Source organism: Dendrobates tinctorius, unplaced genomic scaffold (genome assembly GCF_039654945.1).
Source record: "Dendrobates tinctorius isolate UK_male_01 unplaced genomic scaffold, ASM3965494v1 ptg000051l, whole genome shotgun sequence".
In the NCBI taxonomy this organism is placed as follows: domain Eukaryota; kingdom Metazoa; phylum Chordata; class Amphibia; order Anura; family Dendrobatidae; genus Dendrobates; species Dendrobates tinctorius.
In genome coordinates, this window is record NW_027361719.1 from 2,563,148 (window position 1) to 2,585,901 (window position 22,754).

At 43.9% G+C, this 22,754-nt stretch overlaps 1 protein-coding gene across 3 annotated transcripts in view; it reads right to left on the bottom strand.

The window, feature by feature from the left end:
- Window positions 1–10,924: 10,924 nt before the first annotated feature.
- The window catches only part of GTF2H4 (general transcription factor IIH subunit 4), a 63,656-nt gene continuing 51,826 nt past the window's right edge, over window positions 10,925–22,754 (bottom strand). For all 3 annotated transcript variants that reach the window (XM_073576686.1, XM_073576684.1, XM_073576685.1), the window contains exons 8-14: window positions 21,596–21,664; window positions 21,392–21,475; window positions 21,071–21,203; window positions 20,740–20,870; window positions 15,628–15,675; window positions 15,456–15,534; window positions 10,925–11,474 (exon numbers count right to left, since the gene is read on the bottom strand). In XM_073576686.1, coding sequence (XP_073432787.1) covers window positions 11,305–11,474; window positions 15,456–15,534; window positions 15,628–15,675; window positions 20,740–20,870; window positions 21,071–21,203; window positions 21,392–21,475; window positions 21,596–21,664 — 714 coding nt within the window. In that variant the 3' untranslated portion in view covers window positions 10,925–11,304. The remainder of the gene's footprint in view (window positions 11,475–15,455; window positions 15,535–15,627; window positions 15,676–20,739; window positions 20,871–21,070; window positions 21,204–21,391; window positions 21,476–21,595; window positions 21,665–22,754) is intronic.

The following is a 22,754-nucleotide window of genomic DNA, read 5'->3' on the forward strand; positions in this document are numbered from 1 at the left end:
AAAGGGGCCCCATGACCCTCGGGGTCCACCGGGCATTTACCCGGTACCCCGCCAGGCCAGACCAAGCCTGGCACCATGGAATTAATGGTGCTATATAAATAAATAATAATAATAAATACGGACCAGAACCATCATCAGTACATGAAACAGGCAATAGAACCACCCTCAGTAGATAAATGCATCACCAGAACCATCATTAGTACATGGATACATCAACAGAACCATCATTAGTACATGGATATATCAACAGAACCACTATCAGTACATTAATGTGTCATTAGACCCTCCATCAGTACATGAATACATCATGAGAATCACAGTCAGTAAATAAATACAAAACCAGCACCATCATTAGTAAATGTATACGTCACCAAAATAACCATTAGTACATAACTATCACCAGAACCAACATCAGTTCAGCAATCAGTTGTAATGTCAAGTCAAGCCCATACAACTCCCAGAATGTCTTAAACAATGGTAAGGAGTAGAGTTGAGCGAAACGGGTCGAAAAAATTCAGAAGTCGCCGACTTTTGGCAAAGTCAGGTTTCATGAAAAGAAACCCAACCTTGGGGTCAGGTCGGCCATGTGGTCGGTGACCCTAGGGCCAAAGTCGGGTTTCGCCGAACTGAAGAAGAAGAAGAAGAAGAAGAAGAAGGAGGAGAAGAAGATGAAGTAGAAGTAGTAGAAGATGATGGAGAAGAAGAAAAAGAAGATGGAGAAGAAGATGGAGAAGATGGAGAAGAAGATGGAGAAGATGAAGAAGATGGAGAAGAAGAAGATGGAGAAGAAGATTGAGAAGATGGAGAAGAAGATTGAGAAGATGGAGAAGAAGATTGAGAAGATGGAGAAGATGGAGAAGATGGAGAAGATGGAGAAGATGGAGAAGATGGAGAAGATGAAGATGAAGAAGAAGATGGAGAGGAAGCAGATAAAGAAGATGGAGAAGAAGATGGAGAAGATGAAGAAGAAGATGGAGAAGATGAAGAAGATGGAGAAGATGGAGAAGATGAAGAGGGAGAAGATGAAGAAGAAGGAGAAGACTTCTTCATCTTCTTCTTATTCATCTTCTCCATTATCATCTTCTTCATCTTCTCCATCTTCTTCTTCATCATCATCTTCTTCATCTTCTTCTTCTTCTCCATCTTCTTCTTCTTCATCTTCTCCATCATCTTCTCCATCTTCTTCATCTTCTCCATCTTCTTCATCATCTCCATCTTCTTCATCATCTTCTTCATCTTCTTCTTCTCCTTCTCCATCTTCATCTTCTTCTCCTTCTTCTTCTTCATCTTCATCTTCTTCATCTTCTTCTTCTTCAAGAAGGGTTAAAAGTCATGCCAGGTGTGTTCACAGTCCTACCGACTTTTCTTCTCCATTGACTTGCTTTGGGTTTCGTGTTTCAAGACTTGTTTCGCCGACTTGTCATGAAAGTCGGCCAATTTTGGTCGACCCGACTTTTGAGAAAGTCGGGTTTCATGAAACCCGACTCGACCCTAAAAAGGAAAAGTCGCTCATCTCTAGTAAGGAGATGGTGGGAGTTTTTGTTATCAGTTAATACTGATGAAACGCAGGCAATTTCACACGTAACTATTGACATCCAGGTACCTTATATGTGACATTTATTTATTTTCGTCTCTATCTTGATCAGATGCCATGATGACTTTTCACATCCTAAGCTCTTATCTGCAGACTTCTGTCTTCTCCCGTCTTCTGCAGCACATCCCCACGCAGTGCCCTTAAAAATTAAAGTGTTATTAATATGCCTTCTGCATAAAAAATATCTGTTCATACTATGCGCTAAATTAGCCTTCTATGGTATAACGCTGCCTTACTGATCCACAACCACCCCACCTGTCTGCCATTATCAGCTACAACTGCCACCACGGCCTATACCATGGCTGTTTCCTCTCCACTGTTTTCCCTTACGCTCTGTATTTCTCCACACTGTCCTCCACCATGTTACCCTCTCTCCATACTGTGTCCCCATTTCACGCTCCCCCTCTCCATATACATTCTATGCTACCTCTTCACACTATGCCCACCATTTTGTCTTCTCCAAATTGTGCCCCAACATAGTATGATAGTCACCACAGAAGCCCATACAGTATGTCTACAACAGCCCCTAAACATACACCATGATGTCCAACACAGCCCCTTATGCAGCATGATGTCCACCACAGCCCCCCATTATACAGTATGGTCATCTAAACAGCTCTATATATACAGTATCATGTCCCTTGCAGACTTCCATATAATATTTTGTCCCCTACAGCCAATCTTGTAATGTCCCTTCAGCTAGCCCCTCATATTGTCCCCACATCCAGCTCCCTATAAATGTCCCACAGCCACACCTCATAATGCTTCCACATCCAGCCCCTCATAATGCCCCCACATGAGGCCCTCATAATGTTCCCACAGCCATTCTCTCATAACGTCTGTACAGCCAGCCCCTCTTAACTTCCCCACTTTCAGTCCACATAATGTCCCCACAGTCAGTCCATGTGATAGCCTCAATTTATTGTCAAAGTTAAATAAGAAAAGTAAAAAAGCTTATACTTGCCTAATCCAGGCTCACCATCCAGCTCCGCTCCATCTCCTCTTCTGTATGGTGCAACAGTGGACACTTAACGGCACTGCATTGCACCATCCAACGTTCCCTGCATGCGCTGTCTTCAACAGGGTGCAGGCCGGAAGTGGCCTGCGTTCTGATGGAACACCAGTGGAGCAGATTACAGCTCCTCTGCTCCTGTCCTGGGTGGCACTCACAGAAATTGTATTTGCGTCTTACAGACACGAATACAATTGAAAGCAGGGAAGGAGCAACTGCTGCGCCCCAGCCATCACTGTGCTGAATGCGTGCAGCCGGAGGAAGGTGCCAGGCGGTTGAAGGCATTCAGCTATGTAATTTTTTTCCCCAAAGTGCGTCCCCCTCGAGGAAGCAGGAGTTAGTGTCCTAGGCGGTTGCCTACCCTGCCCTGCATGTGGGACCTGGAAATGGCCAGCACTGCACAAAGTGTTGATGCTTTATAAATAAAACTTTGGTTTAGTTTCTAGAGGGAACAGTAAGAGAATTGGGGAATGTAGAGAATAATTCACACCCAAATAAGATCATTTCTCCATCCATTGTTTGCTCGGTGGTTAGCAGTCTAGCCTTCCAGTGCTGGGTTAAGATCCCACCAAGAACAACATCTGCAGAGTTTGTCCTTGTGTCTGTGTGGCTTTCTTCACACTCTCCACAAATAGTCTGATCAGGAATTTACAATGTGGGCCCCAATGGGGACAGTGATAACATCTGTAAAGTGCTACGGATTAACCCCTTTCTGGACATGACGTACTATCCCATCCATGTGCCCTGTGCCTGTATGTCCATGGACAGGATAGTGTGTAATAGCGATCAGCTGCGCTCACGGGGGGAGCGCAGATGATCACAGCCGGGTGTCAGCTGATTATCACAGCTGACACCCGGCACTATGTACCAGGAGCGGTCACGGACCGTTCCCAGCACATTAACCCCTGGCACACTGTGATCAAACATTATCGCAGTGTACTGGGGGGCATAGTGAAGAATTGCGCAGGGGGCCTTCCAGGTCCTGCAGGGAGGCAGTTTTCTCAGTACCTGCTGAGAGCAGGTACTGAGAAGCCTTCTACACTGCCTGTCAGATTGCGGATCTGACACAATATAGTAATGTCCCCCCGGAACAAAGTAATAAAAAAAAAAAAAGTTTAAAAATAATTTTTAAAAAATTCCTAAATAAATTTAAAAAATATTCCCTAATAAATTCTTTTTCTTTGTAAAAAAAAAAATAAAATTACACATTTAGTATCGCCGCGTCCATAACGACCCGCCCTATAAAACTATTTCACTAGTTAACCCCTTTAGTGAAAAAAAACAATGCTTTATCATCATACCGCCGATCAAAAAGTGCAATAACGCGATCAAAAAGACGGCTATAAATAAACATGGTACTGCTGAAAACGTCATCTTGTCCCGCAAAAAATGAGCTGCCATACAGCGTCATCAGCAAAAAAATAAAAAAGTTATAGCTCGCAGAATAAAGTGATGCAAAAATATTTTTTTAGATATATAATTGTTTTTTTTGCATAAAAGCGTCAAAACATAAAAAATGATATAAATGAGGTATTGCTGTAATCATACTGACCCAAAGAATAAAACCGCTTCATCAATTTTACCACAAGCGGAACAGTGTAAACACCCCCCCCCCCAAAAAAAAGAAATTCGTGAAATGCTGGTTTTTGTTCATTCTGCGTCCCAAAAATCGGAATAAAAAGCGATCAAAAAATGCCACGTGCCCAAAAATGGTACCAATAAAAATGTCAACTCATCCCGCAAATAAAAAGACGTCATATGACTCTGTGGGTCAAAATATGGAAACATTATAGCTCTCAAAATGCTGTGATGCAAAAACTATTTTTACAATAAAAAGTGTCTTTTAGCGTGCGACAGCTGCCAAACATAAAAACCTGCTATAAATAGTAAATCAAACCCCCCGTTATCACCCCCTTAGTTAGGGAAAAATAATAAAATAAAAAAAAGTATTTATTTCCATTTTCCCATTAGGGTTAGGGTTGAGATTAGGGTTAGGGGTGTGTTGGGGTTACGGTTGGAGTTAGAATTGGGGGGTTTCCACTGTTTTGGCACATCGGGTGCTCTCCAAACGCAACATGGCATCTGATGTCAATTCCAGCCAATTCTGCATTGAAAAAGTCAAACGGCTCTCCTTCCCTTCCGAGCTCTGCCATGCGCTGAAACAGTGGTTTCCCCTACATATCAAGTATCAGCGTACTCAGGACAAATTGCACAATAACTTTTGGGGTCCAATTTCTCCTGTTACCCTTGGGAAAAAAAAAAATTGGGGACTAAAAGATCTTGTTTGTGGGAAAAGATTTTTTTTTACTTTCAAGCACGGGCGTTATAAACTTCTGTGAAGCACTGGGGGGTTAAAAGTTCTCACCACACATCTAGATAAGATCCTTGGGAGGTCTAGTTTCCAAAATGGGGTCAATTGTGGGGGGTTTCCGCTGTTTAGGCACATCAGGGGCTCTCCATACGCGACATGGCATCAGATCTCAATTCCAGCCAATTTTGCATTGAAAAAGTCAAACGGCGCTCTTTCCCTTCTGAGCTCTGCCATGTGCGGAAACAGTGGTTCCCCTCACATATCAGGTACCCTTGGTAAAATTAAAAAAATTGGACCTGAAGTAATTTTTTTGTGAAAAAAGTTAAATGTTCATTCAAAAAATTCCTGTGAAGCACCTGAAGGGTTAATAAACTTCTTGAATGTGGTTTTGAGCACCTTGAGGGGTGCAGTTTTTAGAATGATGTCACTTGTGGGTATTTTATATCATATAGACCCCTCAAAGTGACTTCAAATGTGATGTGGTCCCTAAAAAAAAATGGTGTTGTAAAAATGAGAAATCGCTGGTCAACTTTTAATCCTTATAACTTCCTAGCAAAAAAATTTTGGTTCCAAAATTGTGCTGATGTAAAGTAAACATGTGGGAAATGTTACTTAAGTTTTTTGTGTGCCATATCTCTGTGATTTAAGGGCATAAAAAGTTGGAAAATTGCGAAATTTTCAAAATTTTCGTTTTTTTCACAAATAAACACAAGTTATATGAATGAAATTTTACCACTAACATGAAGTACAATATGTCACGAGAAAACAATGTCAGAATCACCAGGATCCATGGAAGCGTTCCAGAGTTATTACTTCATAAAGGAACAGTGGTCAGAATTGTCAGAATTGTAAAAATTGTCCCGGTAATTAACGTGCAAACCACCCTTGGGGGTAGAGGGATTAATGGCACTATAAAAGCGAGCAAAATTAATAAACAAAAAGGGGTTTAAAATAAGGTGTTATAGTCTAAAATTACCACTAGGTGGAGCCAATGTTCTAAAAATATGAAAAGCGTCACATAAAAGTGGTTCCCATTTCAAAAACTCCATGTAACAGTTCTGGACAAGTGTACTTTAGTAAAGATTTCATGTCAAAATTAGATTTCACTACTCTGCAGAGCTGCACAAGATTTAGTGATGGTGATCCTGATGGACTACTGTACTATTCAAATGCATTGAGTACTTCTCCCTCCACTACCTGCCTAAAACTTAACAGGTGTATCCAGAATCACCACACCCTACGTCTGCAGGATAAGTGATCACGAGGATAAGGGTCCTTTGCAGGGATGAGCTGACGCATGTATGTTCAGGTTCATCGGGTTAGGCCGTTCTGTAGTTCAAAGTTCGGTTTGGCATCAGAGAACTTGATCCCGAACCCAAGAGAAGTCAATGGGGGATCTGAACTTCGCTGCTTTAAGATGGCTGTAGCTGTAAAATGTTAATAGTAAGGCCCAGGGGACTGCAAAAGGAGGCAAAATGGAAGTAAAAGAAGGACAATTGCCCTGCAAACAAATCTGGATAACAAAATTACTTATAATAACATACAATAAAATAAAAAATAATCATCTTGAACCAGTAGGCGGAGGTCCAAGTGGAGGATGAGGTGGAAGAGGCTGAGGTGGATGTGGCGGTGTAGGTGGAAGAGGCAGGGAAGGAGGTGTCCAACAATGTTTTTTGTGTTTTTTCTTTTGTTTTCCTTAGGGACCTGAATTAAAAGAACATAGAGTTAAAAGAAAATAAAAATAATCTAGAACCAGGAGACCGAGGTCTAAGTGGAGGAGGAGGTGGAAGAGGTGAAGGTGCGTGTGACTGTGTAGGTGGAAGAGGCAGGGGAGGAGGCATCCAACTCTGTTTTTGTATTTTTGTATTTATTTTTTAGGGAACTGAATTAAAAGAACATAGAAGTAAAAAAATAAAAATAATAATCTAGAACCAGGAGGAGGTCCAAGTGAAGGAGTTGAAGGAGGTTGAGTTGGACATGGCGGTGTAGGTGGAAGAGGCGTATGAGGAGGTAGCTGTGGAGAAACGGGGTCAGTGGGTGCTCTAGTCCACTGGCCTGGCTGCCTTTAGAAAGACTGCATGGACCAGGGCTCATACCACTGAACGCCCGCTCTATCTCCCCGTGGGCAACATAATACACAGACAACGCAGGGTTAGGGTATAACAGTGTGGCAATACTTTATTGAACCACAACACCCAATAGCAAACAGAACAATCCCAGCAATTACCCCCAACATGGTGCACATTACAGGGCCTAACCCTTCCGCTGACTCGCCTGGATAACAGTAGATGTTATGTCAGAGCTCCCAGGGTCGATATTCCACCTGTGATATACACACAGAGAAGAGATAACGACAAGTGTAGGGAGGCAACAGTCCATACTGTCCATACAAGGTCCAAAGCCGGTTGACATGAGAGTCACCACCTGGCTTATCCGACCATCTCCATGGAACAAGGCGACCAGTGGGTCCCAAAACCTGGCTTTCTCCAAACATATCCATGGTTCAGAGATGGTCACTGGATCAGATGTGTCCTTCCAACCGAAGCCGATCACTGACACTGAGTGACACTGACCAGCGACCGCCCCCCCTGCCACTATCGCTGATCGTTGATGGAAAGCCCTGGACATTTTGGAGGTCGCTGGCCTCCCGCTGGTCAGCACGCATCGCTGCGTGTGACAGGCGGGAGACCAGCGATCTGCTGGTAACTAACATACACATCGGGTATCCAAGGGACGTGCGTCCCTTAGATACCAGATGTGTACGTTACCAGCGCGCTGATGCAGGGTGCTGGTAACTAACGTGCACAGCGACACCGGGCACTCGGCGTCGCTGGTGCTGATCGCTGGTGAAGCTGTGTGACAGCTCACCAGCGATCACATAGCGACTCACCAGCGATCCTGACACGATGATATCGTTGTCGGGATCGCTGGTGAGTCGCTATGTGTGACTCCAGCTTTACACAGTATGTTAAATGGTATGAAAGTCTGTCTTATTGACCCACCAAACACTTAAATCCACAAGCCATTATACAGATAAAAAGTCAATTCTTGTGGGTTTACAAAAACATGGTTGTCCGGGAAGTTAAGATACAATCTGGTTTCTTCACAGTAGCCAACACTGTTTGTGTTTTTTTGTTTTTTTTTTAGTTTTGGCTTTTGTTTATCTTTAGTTTTTTTTTGTTTTTTTTTATCTAGGAAGGCCCCAAAATGAAATGAATGGCAAATAGAATATAACAATGGCTGGGTGTGGCTCGTAGAGTTGTCCAGTCAACCAAAGGTACGGAAAAGTCCTTTGGGATCCACGCCTGGTTCATTTTAATGAAGGTTAGCTTCCCCACTTTGGCTGTGGACAGGCGGATGCACCTATATGTGTGATGACACCCACTACTGTGCTAAACACGTTTCAACAGTATACTTGCCACAGGGCAGGCCATCACCTCCAAGGTGTAAAGGGCAAGCTCGGGCCATGTGTCCAATATGGAGACCCAAAACTTAAATGTGGCAGACCAACCACTTAGTATGTGGAGACGTGTGGACAGGTACTCTTCCACAATGTTGTTGTAACGCTGTTTACAGCTAATACAGGCCATATCAGATGGTGGAGCCAGATGATGTGGTGTGTGTTATGAATGGGTCACCGAGGAGGAGAGCGCAATAGGCTATGCCACCAGAACACCAGAGAGGTTGGTCACTCAGCGATTGCAGACCCCTGATCTTAACAACACAACTAGCAGTAGCCGTGGAGCGTTCCTACGCTGACCTAGACGCTTCGTCACAGCCGGAGGACTAACTAAGCCTAAAGACAGAAAGGTGAAATCTAAACTGCCCCGGAGCAGATCCCCAAAGGAATGGACAGCCCCTAAACATATATTGTCGAAGAGACAAGATGAAACACACACAGAAAATAGACTGAACAAATGATGGGGCCCACACTGACTAGATAGGACAGGACAGAAAAGGCACTGTCTGCAATCACGCAAAAACCGTAAAAATTCCAACACGACTGATGTACAAAAATTCTGAGGTTTGCACAACCTCGCCCCCACTATATCAGCACTCAGGTGTGAACTGGCAGCTAGCAACAGGCTAATACAGCAGGGGACTGAGCAAACAAACACAAGATACCAAAATACAGGGCAGGAGCCAGCAGCCCCAGGGGGAGCAAGCTGACCCCTGACAGCAAGGCAAAAGCAGATGCAAAGGGTTTAGCAAATGACACTTAGCTGGAAAATGAAGGATCAGGCAAGAGACAGATATCCTCAATAAGCAAAGAAAGGAGTATCACCGGCAGCCACTGAGAGAAACCTGCTTGCTTATATACTCCCATTCACTACCCCCACTCCTCCAATCATCCTCTGCAGCTGTTGGATTAACCTTATGTTGACCAGCTCCATTACCAGCAGTATCCACCAGAGGGAGCCTTGCCTCAAAAGTCGGATTAAGAGAGTTCACAACAGGTGTGCTCAAAGTTTTTCCACATTTCGGCCATTCTAACCCTGCCTTCCAAGGTGCTGGCAGTGCCCCATCTATGTTAGCGACTTCCTCCCCATCTTGGCCCTGTTCTTTGGGAACACCGTCAGTAGTGCCTCTACCGGCGTGTTCTCATATTCATGTATTTTGCAATCCCACTCCAGTGACAAAAGTAACTGTCTTTGCAGTGGGGATTCAGCAGGGTTGCCACCCATTAATCAGCAGTGGTAACAATCCGGGAAACTCGGCGGTCGTTGCACAGGCACTGAAGTATGTATTGGCTCATGTGTGCCAACCTGCCCAGAGGCAAGGACAAGCTGTCCTCGTAGGAAGGTGTATGGTCTGGGTACTCTGTATCCCCCCAGCCTTGCTTCAGTGATGCTCTTGAGCTGCTTTGAGTGCCACCCTGCTGTGAACACAGTTTGTCCTCCTCAAAAACTGTTCCCTGGCTGGACAGTAATGTACCTTGCTGCTGTGGGTACAGGAATGCACACTCTGAGCCATGTGTGGATGACAGGCCTAATAACGATGTGAATAGTTCCTGTTCCTTCTGCTCCTCTTCCTCCTGTGCACACTACCTCATGCATCATTGTCTTAAGTGTTGTTTCCAGTAGACATTCAAGTGGTATAGTAATGCTTATGATGGTGTCATCAGCGCTGCCCATGTTGGTGGAGTATTCAAAGCAGAACAACACGGCACCCAAGTCCCTCATTCCCTCATGGAGGCCTAATCATTGGTTGTGAAGTGTTGTTCCGCAGTGCGACTCACGCGTGCATGCTGCAGCTGAAATTCCACTATCGCCTGCTGCTGCTCGATCCGTCTCCCCAGCACATGCAAAGTGGAGTTTCTCTTTGTTGATTCATTGCATATGAGGCAGTGAGCGGGAAGGCAAAAGTGACACTGCAGCGCAGATAGGCGAGAAGCAGCACACACTGCCCGCACTCTTAGCAGCAGCTCTGACATATGTGGGTAGTTTTTCAGAAAGCTCTGCACCACCAAATTCAGCACATGTGCCAGGCAATGGATGTGCGCCAAACCGGCTAGGCTCACAACTGCTATGAGATTTTGCTTATCGCACACCACAAGGCCGGAATTGAAGTTCACTGGCACCAAACACTCATCTGTCTGCTGTTTGATTTCCATCCACAGCTCCTGCACAGTGTCGGATTTGGCCCTCAAACAGATGAGTTTCAGAACAGCCTGATGTCGTTTCCACCTGTATGTGCTAAAGTTGAGGAGGAGGCAACCTGTATAAATGTCCAGCAATCCTCAGTGGTGGTAGGACATACACAAGAACGTCTTCTGTCTCTATTCCAGCCGCCACTATTATTTTACATGGCTTCTAGGAAGGAGTACAGCCTCATACAAGCAGCAGCAGTGGCGAACAGATCCATATCACTGATGTTTAATGTGCATAATTTTATCTACTGGAGGTCTGAAACATGAGAGAAAATAAAAGGATCTTATAACCTTTGTAAAGATTGTGGAAATAAACGCCTATTTTCTTTAATCTTCCGGAAGAAAGCAAAAATGCAATTTGTCTCCCGAATGCTTTAATGATGAACCTACAGTAAATGAGCAATTACAGGTAAAAACTGTTCTGATCCTCAGAGAACCAGTCCAGATTGTTATAGCTCTAATTTGCAATAAATAGTAAAAGCTTTCTAGATAATGACTATTATATCCAGTTGGAGGCAAATATTTCTATAAATTGGAAAAAATCCCAATGTACATCCCAAAAGAGGGACTCAAAAAGTAAAATTCTTTACAGGCCGGCAGCCCAGTGAATGTCAGTAGGTATGTAAGTGCCCAGAATATAAAGGTAGTACAAAAATATGCAAAGCTTGCAAGTCAATTGCATTGCAAACAGGGGTCCAGATAGAAGAAAGGCCGATATCTCTCATGACGTATTCACACTAATTGTTCTTTTGTCGCTTCCAGAAACGTTTAACATCTGAGTGACCCGCTGGAGTCACCACCATTACACGTCTCGCTGGGTTTTCAAACACGAGGACTCCGAGATCACGAGCATAATTTCTTAGTAATTCAAAGTCTACCTGCGAGAGGAACTGATTGTACAATACACCTAAAAGACACAAAGAACACAATGTAAGAGACAGGATTGAGCTCTGTTCACACTAACGCTAGTCTCAGCTTCACTGGAGTTTCCGTGTTTTTTAAACAAGTATGATAATACCAAACTCCCCTTGATTGTTCACCAGATGCAGCACAGCACTTAAAGTAACCCAAAGTAGCCATTGATTTAGAAGGATAGGCCTTAAATATTATAGCTACGATTCATACAAGGTGTTTTCACCAAATTTTATGACTTTTGACCTTAATACATTAGCCCCGACATGTTTTGCCAAAATTAGCGGAGCATGGGCAGTATAGAGTGCGGCTAAGCCCATTCAAGTAATTCATTGGAGGTGTAATTGTCACCAGAAATATACGACAATCCCTGACTGAAGTAACATTTCTGGTGGAGGAACATGTCAGTTGTAAGGGGCCCTTATTAATTAAGTGACATGCACCTCTTAAGTGCATTAGGTGCTCCAGCGGTCCATTCATTAAGACTGGTGTGCCCAACACCAGTCTTACTGATTTGGACCTTATATTTCAAGAAAACCCCATTAAAACTATTTCTCTGTCGCCAGACAGGGACAAATTGTAGTTTTGAAAGACATTAGTGATATGCCCGTTTTAGGAAGCCGGTCAGGCGAAACAGTGCTGTTGGGGTACACCCGGGTGGTCTGGTTAACCAGGAACTTTTCACTGTGAGTAATACATTTGGATCAGTTTGTGATATATAATGATTGCTGGATCAAACATTTTTGGCTGGTAGCTTTTTGAAGCAGTGCACGAAGCACTTTATTTTTATCATGCCATTTTTGTTTTATGCAGTATGATACATTTTGGTCAGGAAATTACAAGGAATGGTGTATTATACACTGCATTTCATAAACTGGCCCTCATATGCAGCTGCACGGTGCACTTTATATTGTTTATTCTGATTGCAAAAAAACTTTTCAAAAATGTTTTTTTATTTTTTGTACTGATTATTATGTGGCACAATTGCACGGTGCACGTTTCATTATTTTGTTAGTTACTATACGCTGCATTTCATTAACTGGCCCTCATATAGCGCAGTTACATGGTGCACTTTGTATTGCTTATTCTGATTGCAAAAAAAAACTTTTTAAAATTTTTTTTTTTTTAATTTTTTTGTACTGAATTTTTGGCACAATTGCACGGTGCACTTTTCATTGATTTGTTAGTTACATAATATATGTTCATATATATTTCTTTTTTGCTATGTGTGTAACTACCGTATTTTTCGCTTTATAAGACGCTCCGGATTATAAGACGCACCACAAATTTTGAGGAGAAAAATAGGAAAAAACGTTTTTTTTTAATAAAATGGTGGTGCCTCTTATAATCCAGGTGTCTTATTGCTTACCGGGGGTGGTGGCTGCGGTGAAGCGGGGTCCCAGGGTCGCTGCTGGAGGAGGCAGGAGTGGGGTGATACTGCAGGCCGCAGGAAGGGATGAGAGGGTGCTCCGATGTGCAGCGCGCTGCAAGGGGGGCTCGTGCTGCTACCAGGGGGGCTCGTGCTGCTGCCAGGGGGGCTCGTGCTGCTGCCAGGGGGGGCTTGCGCTGCTACCAGGGGGGTCTGTGCAGCAGCCCGGGGCTCTGCCCACATTTACCGTGTGTCCGTCAGCGCTGTGAGTGTCTCCGGGTGCCCAGCCGTGACTCCACGTACCCAGCGGTGTCTCCGGTTCCAATCCCGGGGAATATCACTTCTTCTTCAGGGGATGACTATGTCATCCCCTGAAGAAGAAGTGATATTCCACTTTGAAACGCGTTGGGAATAAAGAGTTAAAAAGTTTCTCATGTGGTGACTTTATCCTGGTCTCAGCAGCGCACGATAAGCCTAATAATTTATCCATAAGGATCTTTATCTGTGGTCACGGACGTGAACCTCGGGCGTGCAGCAGGCTGACATTGATCTACATGCTTTAAAATATCTTGGAAAAGGTGAGTAGATTCCTTGAATTTATTTCATCTGTTACCCAGATAAGACCCTATTGCGCTCTCTCTCTCCTCAGTTTTATCAAGTTGCAAATCATGCAGCTGAGACGACGAAATCTAAATCTCTGAGCACGCCAAAATACTCGGAGGACACCCGAGCATGCTCGGGGACATCCGAGCAACAATACTACTCACTCATCACTAAAAGACACCAGTTATTTTACTGTACAATGTACTGAAAAAGAGGAAAATGTTTTCAAAATTAGACAAAATGGTGATTGGGATGCAAATCTTTAATTGTTTTTTTGGGTCTTGCATTTACAATGTGATTTAAAAAAAAAAAAAAGGCCTGGCAAATGATTCAGTACAGTTATGACGATACCAAACATGCCTAGGGCTTTTGTTTTTTTACCGTTTTAGTGGCTTAAAAAATCTGAAATTTGTAAAGCACAAATAAAATCAAATAATAATTAGCTTATTTCTCCATTTTCTGAGACCAGTAACTTATTTTTCCATCAATGGAGCTGTGAGAAGGCTAGTCTTTTGCGCGCCAAGCTGTAATTTGGAATGATATCAATTTAATCTTTTGATTTTTATTTTTTTTCCAGCGTTACTATATGGGTTATTTATATTTTGATAACTCGGACTTTTTACAGATGCAGAGATACTAAATATGTAATTTTTTTTATTTTTAAACATATAACTTGAAACTTGAACCTGTGATTGTTTGATTACTTTCACTATTATATTCCAGGATATATTAAAAATCATGAAGCCCAGCTTGGACCAGCTCAGGAGAACCAACATGGCAGTGATGGAGTTTCTATGCGCTTAGCCACTGGAGAGCCTGTCGCTCTCCGGGTACTGATTACACTCTGCTTTTTGTCCACTCCTTTTCTTACATTAGGTATTTTCCATTTGCTATTTGGCTATCCCATCACTCTGCAGGGGCTTCTATTTAAACCTGGGGAGGGAATAGTTGAGTGTGCATTTAGGAGATCAGTAAGGCACATGGTCCCTGCATCGTCACCATCAGAGGTAATCCAGGGAGCAGGGACAGGAGCCCACTGCCCAAGGAAATCCAGTTACAGTATCGTGACAGCTCCTGCTCCTACTCCACACACACACTGATCCACTCCATGATGTATATATATATCGGTCATAGAGAACTAAGGGGTTAATACTGTGGTGTAAATGTAGCACAAAAGTACATTTAGTAGACACCAAATAATTTGTTTTCATGCCTAACATTCTAAACAAATATAAGGGCCACCTCACACATAGCGACTCACCAGCGATCCCGACAACGATATCACCTTGTCAGGATCGCTGTTGTGTTGCTGCATGATCGCTGGTGAGTTGTCAAACAGACAGCTTCACCAGCGATCAGGACCAGCGACATGCGGGTAATAAGCGACGCACGTTGCTTAGTTACCCGCAGTGTATCTTAGTTACCAGCGCGATGATGCAGGGAGCTGGTAACCAAGGTACACATCGGGTTTCTAAGGGGCGCGCGGCACTTAGAAACCTGATGTGTACCTTGGTTACCAGCTCCCTGCACCAGCGCGCTGGTAACTAAGGTACACATCGGGTTTCTAGGCGCCGCGCGTCCCTTAGAAACCCGATGTGTACCTTGGTTACCAGCTCCTGCTCGCTGGTCTCCCGCCTGTCACACGCAGGGATGCATGCTGGCCAGCGGGAGACAAGCGACCCCAAAAATGTCCAGACGTTTCAACAACGATCAGCGATACCCGGCAGGGGGGCCGGTCGCCGATAGCTGTCACACACAGCGATCTCGCTGGTGAGATCGCTGTTGCGTCACAAAACTTGTGACTCAGCAGCGATCTCGCTGGTGAGATCGCTGTGTGTGACGGGGGCTTAAAAGCTGACACTCGTATAGCACCAATTGTTCTATCAGTAGGTAAGACCTTGTGTGCAGTCTGTTTTCATCTTGCAATGTTATATATAAACAGCATTTTGGACTTTTCTCCCATCATTAGCATTACATTATAAAAAATAATAACACCCTCCTCACCTTCAGAGAAACGGAGGCGATCTTTCTCAAGTTCCCAAAGACGAACCTGGTCAGTGATGGTTGGGGGAAGCACTGGATTCTGCAGGACATATTTTACATTGTACATAAACTGTGTCATCATTGTGGTGCCTTAACCAACGCATACTGGTAAGTTAAAAAGTGGTCACATTACCTGCTGTAACATTACTGGGTGGGCTCTCGTCCGAAGAAAATGGATTATCTAGGGATTTCAAAATACAATTAAGTGATTTTGTGATTTATATATGAAATTATACAATGTATGACTGGCCTTGTCAGACATTGGCAATGGTTTCTGCTCCACAGTTTGCTCTGAATAAACAATAATTGTTTTGAAATGTGCTTTCTTAGTGTAATAGGACTTCACAATCTTAAAGTTATGCATGTGATTCTACTATACTTTCTATTACACTTTTCCTCTGACTGTTCCTCTCCTGGTTTTGGCTTTGAAATACTGATGTAAAATACTGACCAAATACTGAGCGTGTGAACATGGCCTAAGGGAGAATGTTCTCCAGATTCCAAGGAGCACTTCATAAAAACATACTAAAATCCACATGTAGCCCAAGTGTGTAGTTCAACAGACTTCTTCCGGAGTGCCTCAGTAATGTAAGAGCAAGGACCGAGGCCGAAGACAGTCCGAAACACTTTAGCTTGGACCATACACATGAGCGCCACATGGATTTTAATGTTGTAACCCCTTAATGACCAGGCCAAATTTTAATATAATGAAATGTGTCACTATGTGACAATAACTCTACAATGTTTCAACTTGTCCCAGTGACACGGAGATGGTTTTTTCATGACACATTCTACTTTTATGTTAGTGGTAAATTTAGGTCAATATGCTTTGCATATTTTTATACAAAAATATCAGAAATTTGACATTTTCAAAAAATGAGCACTTTTCAAACTTTGCATGTTTATAACTTTAGTCCAGATGGTCATAACACACAGAATAATTAATAAATAAAATTTCCCTCATGTCTGCTTAACATTAGCACAATTTTTCATTTTTCCAAGGAAAATTAGAAAACTTTTTTGGGACCTATTCCGTTTTGAAGTGACTTTGGGGGACCTTTATATTGGAAAACCCCAAAAAAGTGATACCATCATAGAAACCGCACCCCTAAACATATTTAACCCCTTTCCGACATCAGGCGTAAATTTACGCCGATGTAGGACTCCCCCCTTGATGTGGGCTCAGGCGGTGGGCCCACATCTTTCCCGGCACATATCAGCTGTTTTGATCACCTGCCATGTGCCTGTAACAGCCGCGGGTGGAATTGTGATCCACCCGTGGCTATTAACCTGGCTAGTAACCTAGTATCTATCTAGCGCTTCCAGCCATCGGGTCGAAAATCAGCATATCGGTGACCCCAGTCACATGATCGTGGGTCACCGATAGGTTGGCATGACAACTAGAGTGGGTTGGCGCTTATAGCAGCAGCATCTAAAAAAAAAAACAATGGTCGGTTGTCCTCTATAGTGTATAGCAAATCTACTTTTACCTGTCATGATAGTCTCGCACAAAAGAAACAAAAAACTTCACTAAGGAGTTAAAGTTGGTTGTTTTTATTAAAAACTCCTTGGTTGCTGGACTTTTCTTTTTTGTTTTCAGTTAGTCACCATGTCTCGGAGTTTCTGTGCACAGGAGGAACTCTGCCATCAAGAATCGTGAGCTGACAATTTTTTTTTTGCACTTTCTGAATAGTACGCATCCTCCTTAGGTCACGTTCAGTATTTGGTCAGTGCTTTAAATCAGTATTTGTAAGCCAAAACCAGGAGTGGGTGGAAAAAAAAGATGATTTTGGATACTTACTGTAAAATCTCTCTCGGAGCCTTCATTGGGGGGGGGGGGGGGACACAGGAGACCATGGGTGTATGCTGTTGCCACTAGGAGACTGTTACTACGCAAAATAAGTTAGCTCCACCTCACCAGGGTACAGACCCCCCACTGGGACGAGTTCTGATCAGATAGTGAAAAACTAAACTTGAACATGCCTCAACATAGGCACATATACTGTGTCTCCAATGAAGGCTCCGAGAAAGATTTTACGGTAAATACCCCAAATCCTCTTTTCTCTATCGCTTCATTGGGGGACACAGGAGTCCATGAGACATCCTAAAGCTGTCCTAAGGGGGAGAAAAAAAAGGAGATGAAAACACACGCAGAACAGGACTAAGCCCGGTTAACTGCCGCTAGCAGAACTTCACTAACTGGACTTGCGTCAGCTGAAGGTGTGTATGCTTTATGGCGATCGGCCCAGGAGGCCCCGCTGCACGTGTGGAGTAAGCCGTGACCCCAGGAGGGGAGGTCTGTCTTTAGCCAGATAGGTTTCCAGGATGGCACAGCAGATCAAGCGGGCGATCGTGGCCTTGGAAGCTGGGAGACCTTTGCGATGACCTTCAGAAATCAGAAGCAAAAAGTCTGAACGATGCTGATCTGGAAATATAAGAGACACAGAGCCCTGACAAGATCCAATTTGTAAAGGGAATGCTCCTGAGGATGACAAGGTGATGGACACAAGGATAGGAGAATGAGGTCCTCGTTAAGATGGATAGGAGAAACCACCTTCGGGAGATTGGCAGGAACTGGGCACAGCACTTCTTTTTCCTGATGAAAAATAAGGAAGGGAGAAAGGCAGGATGGGGCCGCCAGCTGAGAAACGTGTTTGGTGGAGATGATGGCAACCAAGAAGGCGACTTTCCAGGAAAGCAAGGAAAGAGAAACTTCCCGCATGGACTCAAGAAGAGCGGTCGGAACCAGGTCAAGGTCCCAGGGGTCCACGCAAGGACGATAGAGATGAACAGAATGAACTACTCCCTGTACAAAAGTCCTGACTTGTGAACATGAAGCTAAGTTCCTCTGAAACAGGATCGGACGGGCAGAGTCCTGACCATTAGAGGAGCTGTGAGACAGCTTTGATCATGGTTTGAATAACCTGGTCAGAGAAGCCTGCATCTTTTAAGACTGCGGCTTTAACTACCATGCCATTAAATTGAGAGACTGAAATCTGGTGGGAGACTTGACCCTGGGAAAGGAGGTCTGGACGATCCGACAGCTTCTATGGAACGTCTGCGATGAGATTGACTTCTGCATAACAAAGCTCTTATAGGCCAAACTGGAGCCACAAGGATGACCAGTATTCCCTCTGCCTTGATTATCTCGATGAGTCTCAGAATGAGCAGCAGGGGTGGAAAAAGATATGCAAGGTGAAACAGAGACCACGGAAGAACCAGGTTATCGGAGCCGATTGAGAGTGAATCGCGAAATCTAAACATGAAACGTGGACCCTGGCTGTTCATCCTTGATGCCAACATGTCGACATCGGGCATGTCCCATCTCTGACAGATTTGGTTGAGAGATCACTCGCCAAAGAAGTGAACTTGGCGGCACTAGACCGTAAACTGGAGAAACACCACTCAGCAGCCCAGAAGACTGGCGTCTGTCGTCACCAAATACCGATGCATTGGGGGAAAGGATCTCCTGCGGCAGACAAGGGGAGAAAGGCACCAGCAGGTGAGTGACTGTCATATTTATGGAGGAAGAAAGAAGAGACGATCCAAGATGATCTTTTTGTCCCAACTTGATGGAACTGCAAGCTGAAGCGGGCGAGTGTAAAACTGAGCGAAGGGGATTGCTTCCATAGTGGCAACCATCTTGCCTAGCTCTCTCATACTGACTCGAAGTGGGCAGGGCGCAAGGCGAGAACAAGGGAGGAGACCTTTTTGTCGGGCAGAAGGACCCTGGCTTGCGCAGTATCAGAGAGCATGCCTAAGAAAACTAGGCGCTGGGTTGTAATCATAGAAGACTTCGCTGTGTTGACGAGTCCAGAAAGGACAGCGTGTTGAGCATAACTTGGTGACTCTTGCAGCAATTCTGATAGGTCAGAGCTTTGATCAGAAGGTCATCCAGGTAGGGGATAACTAGAATTCCCCTGAAACAAAGGAGGTCCATGACAGCTGCAATGACCTTTGTGAAAACTCTAGGGGCCAACGCTAAACCAAATTGTAGCACCATGACTTGGAAGTGAGAGTCCTGAACTGCAAAGCGAAGGAACCTTTGATGTGGTGCACAGAGAGGGACGTGGAGGGAGGTGACCTGGATGTCCACCGAACAGAGGAACTCTGCAGGCTCCATGAAGGCAATTGCTGACCGAAGGTCTCCATCCTGAAGCGGCGGATCCACACACTTTTGTTCAGGAGTTTGAGGTCTAGAATCGGGTGGACAGATACATCTTTTAGGGACCACAAAAAGGTTTGAGTAGAAAGCTGAAAATAGATCTTGGGAGGAGACGGGAATGATGACACCAGACTGGAGAAGAGAAGTAATGGCAAGAAAAAACCCAGGAACCAGCGAAGGATCCATTGTTGATTCGGCATGAGAAAACAACTGCATCATGTTGCAACTGGCAGTGAGACACGGCTAACACGCACATACAAGTCTAGGGATGCATGTGAAACATCAGACTGCACTTGGATGTCATCAGAGTGCAGTGCAATTAACACAGATGCTGGAAAAGGAGGAGATGGAGAGTACCAGAACACAGAGCACTCACACTTGGCTCACGTTCGCAGCAGAGTGTCATTAGCATCTCGCATTGGATGCTCTACACTAGTGCGATTCCAGCCTTATGGTTGGAAAAGACCTGGGGAAGGAATATGACCTTTTTAAAGGATACTGTGACCTCCGAGATAGGGCAGTCCTCGTCCATGATGTTGAGGGTCTGAGTGATGGTAAGACTCAAACTGTCTATCACATCCTGAAGCTTGGAGGATTGATCGGAGTCAAGGTCTGAATCTGACTAAGAGTGGAATTCAGACCCCTGAGCTGTAGAGGGCCCAGGGGCGGGGGAGGCAGAGGATGTCGATGGAGGGGTAGATCCAGAGGAGAAGGAATGAGTCTGCTTCTTGGATCTGCTGCATTATGTGCCATGAACAGGGTGGTAAGCTCGAACCATTCCTGGGAATGTTCGGGGCACCGGTGTCAGCTTCTGCAGAAAAGTGCGGAGAATGTAGTTCAAGCCGATAAGCACCTGTCCCAGAGAGAGTGTGGGGGGGGGGGGGGGGGTTAGCCTGCTCAGGAGGAGCAATCTCTATTATACTTTTGCTCTAATTGTTCCAATTGTGATTTTGGTTTACAAATAAGGATGTAAAATACTGAAAATGTGAACGTGGCCTTAATAAAAGAATTCATCTATTCACTTGCAACAAATTAAATGATACTAAACTATATATTCTAGGTTATCCCTTACCCTCTTACCTGATCAGCAGTGATGCCATTCCCTATAGCCTGTTGAACACTTTCTCTGGTGACCTGTGCCACCACCAGGTTGGGAAAGCGATACAGCATTTCAGAGAAGAGAGCAATGAGGGCAATCTGCAGTTCTGAATCTGAGAATAAAGATAAAAAAATGAATGACAGCAAGACGCATCATCATGTTCTGGTTAAAATTACACTTAGGCTCAAGATCGTCTTCTTTTCTTTAGTAAATAAGAGAAATGACAAATGTGTGAAAATACACTACTTACTGCAAAGTCTAAGAACATGGACACAGAAGCCAGTATGTGACGGAGCCTCTATAGTTACTAACCTGTGTATGCATATATCCTGTAGTTAGTCTCTACCACAATAAATCCCTGCTTATTGCTGTCAAGGGAAGTCCCAGAGATTCCAGAAGCCAGATTTATCGCTAGACGTGTCGGATAATAACGGCGAGACTTACGCTGAAAAGAATAAAATAATATGGAAACCAAAACTTCTACTTGCAAACAATAACAAATTATATACTGTAGCAAGAAATTCATAAACTTTTGCCAAGATCACAAGACACATTTACAACAGCTTGCTGCCATCATACAGAGAAGCAGACAGTGGTATAGAAATACAATGTCAGCGATGGTGAACTGCTAACCTTTCTCTGAAATACAAGTCCAAATTCTCGTAGGTGCTGTAGGAACGTCAGTAGCGATTCACTCATACCCTCTACAGAATAGTCCTTATGAATAGAAAATAAAATAAATATCAATTATCCCGGATCTGACTAACGATGTATCTATATTTATCTTTATGCATCTATTTTTCTTGTTTTGTTTGTTTTTTTACCATTAAAATATACCTTTCCAAGCGTAGAAAAGCTTAGCTGGAACATGAAAGACAGAATCTCCACCAGATTCATTTCTCGGGACTATGGGCATAAAACACAAATATATTTAGCAAATAAAAGTTTAATAAATAAGAAATAGTTGTAATTGCTGTAATTTTCATTAGATTATGTTCAATATCCCTCACATGAAATCAGGATTGGGTGTGAATAATCTGATCAGAAAAGCATCACAGCTTACTGTTAATAAGTAAATACACAGATTGATATACAGGCGCTTCTCACAAAATAATAAACAGTGATCTATTTCAAGTGTTTATTTCTGTTAATGTTGATGATTATGGCTTTTACAGTCAATGAAACCCCAATAGCTTAGTTACTCACCGATAATGGTGTTTCTCGGAACCCATGACAGCACCACGGAGAGAGGGGATCCGCCCTTCAGGGACAGGAACCTACAGATAAAAGGGCGGTACCTCTCCTCCGCCTTCAGTTGGTTACAGAGCATCAGAGGGTCTCCAGGTTAAACAGAAATATATACACTATATTATAATACTGCTTATTTATCAAAAGCACCATGCCTAAACGGAAACACTCTACTAACAGTAAAACGTGCTCACCATACTCGTGAAGGGGAGGGGAATAAGCGGGTGCTGTCATGGGTTCCGAGAAACACCGTTATCGGTGAGTAACTAAGCTATTCTCTCTCACCCATGAAAGCACCACGGAGAGAATTACAGAGATTGGTAGCTTAGGGAGGGACCACCGCCTGAAGGACCCTTCTCCCGAGGGTCAGGTCAGATGTAGAGGCTAGATCTAATCTATAGTGCCTGAAAAAGGTCGAAGGTGATGACCAGGTGGCCACCTTACAGATTTGTTCTATTGATACCTCAGATCTTTCAGCCCATGAGGTCACCATTGCCCTTGTGGAAAGAGCTCTCAGCCCCTCTGGAATGGTATTTCCACTGGATGAGTATGCCAGGGCAATCGCATCCCTTATCCACCTTGCCAGTGTACTCTTGGATGCCTTGAGCCCCTTCCGAGGACCCTGGAAACATACAAAGACAGAGCCTTCCTTCCTACATTTTTTGGTGGCCTCTAAGTACTGTACTACCTTTTAACATCTAAAGTGTGGAATTTTTCTTCCCCCTTATTTTTTGGATTTGGGCAGAAG